We start from the raw sequence: 9664 nt of genomic DNA, 5'->3' as shown, positions 1-9664 counted from the left end.
TTGACAAGTCAGTTATTGCTAGAGCGAAATATGATTTGTCTGGATTTAATCAGAGCATCTAAACATGATTTTTGTAATACAACAAATCAATTTCTGGCTGCAATTTCTTGTGCCACATGAAAATCATAGAAACAGCCCACATTCATCATACACCAATAATATAAAAAATGATTCTATTAATACAGAATTATTACAGGTCACTGTCCCTCTAAAATTGCCAATGTGTAAATTTCCATAGTTTCATCAGAAAAAGTGTGTAAAAGTGTCCTTCAGTGGAAAAGGATTAATCAAAAGCTGACATCTTTAGGAGACAGTAATACTTTCTAAGCCATAAACAGTGATGAACAGGAACTGCTGTGATAGCAATGCATGCTGGGATGATCTCTCCGCAATGTTTTCTCAATATACGAGGTTAACGCCTTATTTGGTTGTCTAGTCATTCCACGTATCCAAATGGTTGTGTATTATGAGAAGGGCTTGCTCCTTTCCACAGCATTTTGAGATAATATTATGTTTTGTTCAAGCCCAGCAGTGCAATAGTGAATATAAAATGCCTGCAGTTATGCAAGTGTGATCAAAGATCTGTGTCTTCAGTGAGCATGTTTGTTCACTCGATTTGTTTGGGGGGTCAGTTCGCTGGTGAAAATGCATATTTAGAAAGCAAATATTGATACAGTTAGTCTTTTGAATCCTTTCATCGAGATTGCCCCATTATTTTCAGAAGAATCTTTATTCTCGTTTACTCAAGTCGATAAATCTGTATGAAGTCCAAAGTAGTGGTGATAGTGATGTTGATTGGGTCATCTCAAGGGGCTTGACCTTTGTCCATATGTCCAAATAAATGTTTATTCATTGACCTGGAAGTGGAGATGTGACCTTGTAATTACATTTGTTATGCAGCTGTAATGCTTGCCGCCACTTCCTTAGAACACTGCATCATGGGAAGTTGTAATCTGTAAAGACCTGCGTTGTATTGATCACCGATTGATCAGTGGTCAAGAGCGTGTCTCGGGGGATGTGAAGTGCGCATCATCCAGTGAGTCACTGCGAAATACTTCTCATGAAAGCAAAACTACTTGTGTTCCTCATTTACCCATTAAACGTGCATGAAGTTTAGTGAGACATCATATAGTCCATGGAGGGCGGTGGGGCGTCCGCTCGTTACGCCAAAGCCCCCGGTTCGATTCCCCACATGGGTACAATGTGTGAAGCCCATTTCTGGTGTCCCACTCCAATATTGCCGTCGTGATATTGCTGGAATATTGCTAAAAGCGGCGTAAAACACAACTCACTCACTACAGTCCATGGAACTTCTAGAATGTTCCTCTGGTGATTGTCAGACAGAGTGTGTCTCCTACAAAGTTTAACTTGGACATTATACTCATTTTAAATGATTACATTGATTAAGTTTAGTTTTACGCTGCACTCAGCAATATTCCAGCTACATTTGGCGGCGGTCTCATTTCAAGAGGTGATGATGATGATTATGATGTTGTGGTTGATGATGATGATGATGATGATGATGATAAAAGCAACACAAAAATTTCCATAATCATTTTCAAGTGTCTCAAAAGTATGATTCCAAGTATATTTTAAGTTAGTGTAAATGCATCACCAGCATTCCCTTAGATAGGAGTTGATTAATCATCAATGTTGAATGTGAGACAAAATGTGTCACAAGTACCGTATCCCAGTTTAAATGTAGATACTAATTTCTTCTATTCACACCTGAGTGTGTGTGTGGGAGTGTGTTGGTGTAATGTATGGCTCTTAAGGTAATGAAAGTGTAATGAAAACAAGTGTAGGCGATGCACAATGGCAGTATTTGCATCATCACCATGCGTAACAGTCTATGACAAATGTTATGTCGTACACATTGTGGTGCCACAAATATTAATTAAACAAATATTATTAAATGCAGATTGACCATCTACATGACCAATCTGTTAAAAGGGCCATCTACAAAGACAGAAACATTACATGACAATCCAAATGTTCAAATAACTTCTTCAAGTGGCATTTTAGAAGTTGGGAAGTAAAATATAGAACAAACTTTATTGATAACAACTTCTTATTATTGCGATTTGAGAGTCGCTGTCACGTAATTTGACAACGTACAAGATTCTTGTACCGTTGTCAAGCATTATGCTTGACAACGGTACACGTATCTGTATCGAAACGTCGCACTCACGAATAAAAAGAAGTTGTTATCCATAAAGTTCGTTCTATATTTCAAATGTTCAAATGTTTAATATAATGCTTTTGAGAACTCAGGAGTGCAGAAGAAGCATACAAATGCCTAGTAACTGTCAGTGAAAATGTTTTAGTTCGAGGTTTGAAGATATTTTGTTGACTTCAAGTGAATTTCTGAAAACAAAGTTTACTTGTTGTGTATAATCTTAATAATAAGGCTTAGGGAGGCTTATTTATAGTGAATATATTTCATTTTAACTTTACATTATCATGATACAGTCATCCCTCGCAAGAACGCTCTTCGCGATACCGCGGATTCGGTTAAACTGCGGGGTAATCCATGGCTCCCATAAAAAAGGTTGTTCAATGATCACACATCTTCATGTCTCTCTCGAAAAAAGCACATCAACAAATCCGCTGTTGAGCTCTGGTTAATCACGTTGTAAACTAGTGAAATTCAGTGCAGATTGCAATTAACAGTGTTTATCGTACATACCCATGGTTTTTGCAGATGCTTAAAACATGCAGGGTTTTCTCAATAATAATCAGACGAACAGCGAAACATCGTAATAACTTATAACAGACAACTTTATCATAAAGACATGCCATCAGCCGAGTATTTATAATGTTTGCTGTGATGCAACACACCGCGTTATTGCGCTGGTAAACACCGCCATCCCATAATGTATGATGTCAAAAAAACACATTTTATTTGATTAAATTAAATCCCATTTTCATTCATTAATTTTATATTATATATTATCCTCACCTCCAACAATATGATATAGTTTCGACTGGGCACAATACACGAAATAGTAGTTATGTTATGTCCATGGAAAATACGATTTTACTTGGCCTTTGTTCCGCGTTATGTAATAGTTACTATAACGTGGGGGGTCATCCATGGATTCCAAGATCCGCATTATGGCGAGGGATGACTGTACCTCTTTGGGGTTCCTGGGAGTGAGTGGTCAAGTGAGTGAGAATGGTGTAACGATACTTTTAGCAATATTTCAGTAATGGTACTATGGGGGACACCAGAAATGGGCTTCACACATTGTGCCCTTGGGTTCCTGGTACCAGTTAGGTTGCCAGTACCAAGTTACCAATGTGAAATATCTGCATTTGTGATTTGTGACTTCATCTTTTCTTTAAAAATAGTAGTATGACCCTATGTCAAGTCCTCAAATCTGAAAATCATTTTGAAAGTCTGTCAAGCTCATCAATTTGAGTAAAATTCAAGCTTAAAAAATTATTGTTGGTGCAAAGATATAGAAATAGAATCAAATTTTATTGAAATCTATTCATAACTAGGGAACACTTCCTTAATGTTAAAGTAAAAAAATGAACTTTTTGATGTTAACAAAATTGTTTGCTTCATCTAATTAAGAATTACAAACTTTATGTGATGTTACAAAAACTAAGCCTTAAACATGAAAACAAAATGTACATATAATGAGATGAAATTAAACATGAACTTACCATGGTTGATGGTGAATGTTGATCAAGGTTGCTAGAATTGCAAAAATAAAACTAAAGGCTTCACACCAATTTTATTCTCAATTGGCATTACCTCTCTTCAGGAAAGTAGCATCCTGTGATAGTTTATCTCAGGGCAGGCAGAGTGGTAATGTTCAGTTGGAAATGAGTAAGATGTCTGATATTGCTTGTTGAGGCCCCATTGATTACAGAGTGCAGTTACCCTCGTGTGGAAGGACTTGTCGGGGAGGCATTGCTCCCATAATGATGATTCTTTTCCTCAACTGGAAGCTGAGGTTTTATTGTTGGTGAAGGTGAGCTTCTTAAGCTGTCTTCTTTTATTGAACTGGGAGGATTTATTTTGTAAAGTAGGTATTTACTTCTCTCTTTTTGATACAAAAAAACCCGTCACTTTTACTAATTTTAATTTTTTGTCATGTTATAATTGTATGTTATTGTGTAAAGGGGTTTGGGGTAAAAAGTGATCTTCGGCTTTCGAGGCTCGCGAGGCTCGTTGTTGGAAGTAAATAATGGGATCAGGTGGTCAAAGTCACTGATTTGGTTGATACATGACATGGTATCCCAATTGTGAAGATTGATGCTCATGATGTCAATCACTGGATTGACATGGGTGTCCAGACTTTAGTTTTTACACACTGCTGTTATGTAGATTGAATATTGTTGAATGTTGAATGTGACTTACATAACAAACAAATGTTATGTGTTTGAGTATCAAAGTATGACAGCTATCCCTTGCAATAATGCTCTTCACGATACATCACATTCGGTTAAACCACAGGTAATCAGTGTATATACTGTTATTGATATGTGTTATATTTTTGTAATAGTATCTTTTTCTATTGCAATTTTCTACAGAATGTATGTCGTGTTCAAGTTGTGTATGGACATTTAATGACAGGTTAATGATGGTAAATCATTATCATTTTGAATTCATCCTTCATATTTCTTTTGTTATCCTCTCCACATCCAACATGTTCTAATGTAATTTCCTTTCAGAATGAATTTGGTGTTGATGATGTGATATGTTCAGGAAACCAGACCATGTGTTTTAGATACATGGAAAGCTCTTAAAAACTGAATGTACTATTTTTCTAACATATATTAGAATTAGCAACTGATGGTTTCACAGGCATTTCAAGATATCAAAAAGTCACCTTTTCAGTGATTTAAGTGTCTATCCTGTACCCCACATTACTCAAGACAAATGTCGAAAACCTCTCTGGGTACAGTGTAGCTTTGTGGTGTTAGTGCTTGGTCGTCATATGTCGAAAACCTCTCTGGGTACAGTGTAGCTTCGTGGTGTTAGTGCTTGGTCGTCATATGTCGAAAACCTCTCTGGGTACAGTGTAGCTTTGTGGTGTTAGTGTGTTAGGGTACAGTGTAGCTTTGTGGTGTTAGTGCTTGGTCGTCATATGTCGAAAACCTCTCTGGGTACAGTGTAGCTTTGTGGTGTTAGTGCTTGGTCGTCATATGTCGAAAACCTCTCTGGGTACAGTGTAGCTTTGTGGTGTTAGTGCTTGGTCGTCATATGTCGAAAACCTCTCTGGGTACAGTGTAGCTTTGTGGTGTTAGTGCTTGGTCGTCATATGTCGAAAACCTCTCTGGGTACAGTGTAGCTTCGTGGTGTTAGTGCTTGGTCGTCATACAGAAGTCCCAGGTTCAATTCAATGTTTTGATGACTTTTTCTAGTGTTCCTTGATGTGATACTGCTGGAATATTGCTAAAATGCTTTGGTTAAACCCAACTCACTCACTCTAACAGCAAACACGAAAGAGCAAACCTTGGGCAGTAATCTTGACCAAGGTGGTGGAATTGATATATAGTCATAAACACTAAAATAATGCCCACATGCATACATTTTAATCTGTCTGAAGTGTACCAATGAAGATTTGGTTGACGGCAACACATTTTCTCATAAGATGCAACTAACAGGATCAGGTGGTCAGGCTGGCTGACTTGGTTGACACGTGATGGTATCCCAGTTGTTTAGATCGATGCTCATGGTGTTGATCACCAGATTGTCTGGTCCAGACTTAATTATTTACCGATTACAACTTCATAGATGGAATATTGCTGAATGTCTGGAGTGAGTGCAGAAAATTGCTCCATATACCAAATGCTTTTCAGATCCTAGGTGACATACATGTTTGAAGGTAGTGTTTTGACCTACTTAAAGGGATTCACATGGATATATACAATTCTAATTGTGAAAAACACTGACAAACCATTGTCTGTCATTGTCAAAAGACTGCTTTAATATTGGAAAATATGAGGAAAATATTTTGTCATTTCTGAAAAATTATGTCATTTCTTTTTTAATGTTGTTTATGTTTTAACCCCCTCTTGAATGTGGTTACTTTAAGCAGTGCAAACCTCAGCATGCCTCTCCCTGCCAGTAAAATGTGGTCTTGTGTTCGAATCCCAGAATGGTCCACGTTATACTTGACCTGTTCACAATGTTGTTTGCCTCCAGCACCTCCAGCACCCACATAAAGTTGTTTCAGAATCTTATTGCTTTTTTTGCCATTTTCTCAACTATTTCTTTTTCGATGAATGGGATTTCCATATACTAAAAATCAAATTGTCAAAAAAGAAGTATGGTTTAGCGAGGATGGAAGGAAAACAATAAATCTCATAATCAATACCATTTTATAACACAGTTGTTCAATCAGAGATATTAAAATATTAATTTGTGACTAGAGAATATAAAAAATATCATTTTGTTTAAACAATCGATTTTCATATCTTTAAACTCTATGATGTGACGATTCTTTCTTTGGTTTGAGAGTGAGTTTGAATACTTGTTAGCCCCAATTATATTCCCAGGTTCTCAGAATCTGTGCCTGTGCTCGTGGGTGTCAAAAAAGCATTTAATGCCAGAGACCTGCATCACTTGACTTAAAAAATTTGCTCCAGCATCATGCTGACTTGCCATGATATAACTGGAATAGTCTTAAAAGTGGCATTAAACCCTACTCAGTCTGTCAGTCTGGTATCCAAGATGGACAAAGCACAATGAATTCACTGTGATTTAGTGGTTTGTATTCACTTAACTTTGGGAGGATTGAACTGAACTGATCTCAGTACAGACACCTAACCATGCAATATCTGAGCCATATGTTACATATGTCTGCTGGAATCAGGATCTCTCCTCCTCAACCCATTTCTGAAAGGCAATCAAATTGATTATAATGCATTTGCTTTTGAAATAGGTTGGAAGTTTCCCAAGAATAAATGGCATTTGAAAAAGGTGATAGATCTAAAACAGCATCTACTTTAACATTGGTATAAATCAAATGTCAAACATAATTTCATGTTTATGTGGAAGCATGTATTAAGATTAATCGCCTTTCATACAAATTGTTTTATGTGTCCCAAAACATCCACTATTTACTTAGCAGTGATTGGTTCGAAATGAACAATGTGGACATTGTAATGGTATTGCAGGGGTATAATTAATGTCTTTCGTATTAACTTCCTGGTGTAATAAGCATCTTGGCTTCATCCCAGCTGCGTCCATGGTATATCATTGCTACTACGTCCCTGCTACATCACTGCTCCATCTCTTTTATATCACTGCTCCATCCCTGCAACATCCCTGCTCTGTCCCTGCTTCAAAGCTGCTACGTCCCTGCTACATCCCTGCTATGTCCCTGCAACGTCCCTTCTATGTCTCTGCTAAATCCCTGCTGCAACACTTCTGCGTCCATGCTCCATGTTTGCTACGTCCCTGCTACATCACCGTTATATCCCTTCTACATTTCTTCTATGTCTGTGCTACATCCCTGCTCTGCCTGTGCTACATCCCTGCTCTGTCTGTGCTACATCCCTGCTCTGCCTGTGCTACATCCCTGCTCTGTCTGTGCTACATCCCTGCTCTGTCTGTGCTACATCCCTGCTCTGTCTGTGCTACATCCCTGCTCTGTCTGTGCTACATCCCTGCTCTGTCTGTGCTACATCCCTGCTCTGCTGTGCTACATCCCTGCTCTGTCTGTGCTACATCCCTGCTCTGTCTGTGCTACATCCCTGCTCTGTCTGTGCTACATCCCTGCTCTGTCTGTGCTACATCCCTGCTCTGTCTGTGCTACATCCCTGCTCTGTCTGTGCTACATGCTGTCTGTGCTACTGTGCTACATCCCTGCTCTGTCTGTGCTACATCCCTGCTCTGTCTGTGCTACATCCCTGCTCTGTCTGTGCTACATCCCTGTGCTGTGCATCCCTGCTCTGTCTGTGCTACATCCCTGCTCTGTCTGTGCTACATCCCTGCTCTGTCTGTGCTACATCCCTGCTCTGTCTGTCTGTGCTACATCCCTGCTCTGTCTGTGCTGTGCATCCCTGCTCTGTCTGTGCTACATCCCTGCTCTGTCTGTGCTACATCCCTGCTCTGTCTGTGTGCTACATCCCTGCTCTGTCTGTGCTACATCCCTGTGTCCATCCCTGCTCTGTCCCTGCTCTGCTATCCATCCTCTCTGTCTGTGCTACATCCCTGCTCTGTCTGTGCTACATCCCTGCTCTGTCTGTGCTACATCCCTGCTCTGTCTGTGCTACATCCCTGCTCTGTCTGTGCTACATCCCTGCTCTGTCTGTCTCTGCTCTGTCTGTGCTACATCCCTGCTCTGTCTGTGCTACATCCCTGCTCTGTCTGTGCTACATCCCTGCTCTGTCTGTGCTACATCCCTGCTCTGTGCTACGTCCCTGCTCTGTCTGTGCTACATCCCTGCTCAAGAGACCCGTGAAGATCTCGATTAGAATTGGTCTTCAGCAACCCGACTTTGTTGTAAAAGGCGGCTAACGTCATCGGGTGGTCAGGTTCTCTGACTTGGTTGACACATGTCATCGTATCCCAATTGCGCAGATCGATGCTCATGCTGTTGATCACTGGATTGTCTGGTCCAGATTTGATTATTTACACCATATGGCTGGAATATTGATGAGTGCGGCGTTTCACAACAACCAAATTTAACCCTGCTCAATCCATCCTACACTATTTGCTGTATGTAAGCCCCATTGGCACAGAATGTACACTGTGTTGGCACGGTATGTATGTCATGATGGCATGATACGTACACCTGTTGGCACGGTATGTACACTGTGTTGGCACGGTATGTATGTCATGACATGATACGTACACCCTGTTGGCATGGTATGTACATCCTGTTGGCATGATATGTGCACTGTGTTGGCACAGTATGTATGTCATGAAGGCATGATGCGTACACCCTGTTGGCATGGTATGTGCACCCAAAAAGAGGATATGACAATGTTATATGTATGTTTACACTTACACAAATCAGAATTTCTGAATTAAGGTGATGACAAATTGTAAAGAAAGCTGACATCAGATTGGCACAAGAACCCACACATCCTCTATTTACATTGACTGGCCAGACTTCACTGGAGTTCATCTGCCGAGAGCTTGTATTGAGGAGTCCTCAGATCTTGGTACAGAGAGATTATTTTATTGAGATTGGTATGGTATTGATGTCAGCTCTCAATATTATGACTGATCATCTTTGTGTTGATGTTTGCCATGATTAAATGTACAGCTTGTTCCCCTGACACCTCATACTGGCAGAGGTAGTTTATGTAAAATATTTGATTAATAGTCCATATTCTGGTCTGTCAGACCCAGGCTTCCTACCGTTGTTAATCATGTAATGGAGGAAACAGTATCCTTATGAAATAGCCTTTCTCCTTATGAATGAAATGGCCTTTATTCTCCTTATGAAATGAAATGGCCTTTATTCTCCTTATGAAATGGGGGCGGTGGGGTAGCCTAGTGGTTAAAGCGTTCGCTCGTCACGCCAAAGACCCGGGTTCGATTCCCCACATGGGTACAATGTGTGAAGCCCATTTCTGGTGTCCCCCGCCATGATATTGCTGGAATATTGCTAAAAAGCGGCGTAAAACCATACTCACTCACTCACTCACTACTTGTGAAATGGAGTTACTTTTATTCTCCTGAAATGAC

The 9664-nt window shown here is 39.8% G+C and overlaps 1 protein-coding gene across 1 annotated transcript; it reads left to right on the top strand.

The window, feature by feature from the left end:
- Positions 1-7211: 7211 nt before the first annotated feature.
- Positions 7212-8429, top strand: LOC124288429 (putative protein CRIPAK). The gene has a single exon (XM_046724980.1). The coding sequence runs from the start codon at positions 7212-7214 to the stop codon at positions 8427-8429; it is 1218 nt and encodes a 405-aa protein (XP_046580936.1).
- The last annotated feature ends 1235 nt before the right edge of the window (positions 8430-9664 follow it).

This window comes from Haliotis rubra, unplaced genomic scaffold, assembly GCF_003918875.1.
Source record: "Haliotis rubra isolate DU_JTF1 unplaced genomic scaffold, ASM391887v1 Scf1, whole genome shotgun sequence".
Classification (NCBI taxonomy): domain Eukaryota; kingdom Metazoa; phylum Mollusca; class Gastropoda; order Lepetellida; family Haliotidae; genus Haliotis; species Haliotis rubra.
Note: the sequence above shows the minus strand (reverse complement) of the source record. Positions and strands in the feature narration are given on the sequence as shown.

Coding starts and splice junctions, on each gene's coding strand:
- LOC124288429 (XM_046724980.1), top strand. CDS start 7,212: ATGGTATATCATTGCTACTACGTCCCTGCTACATCACTGCTCCATCTC.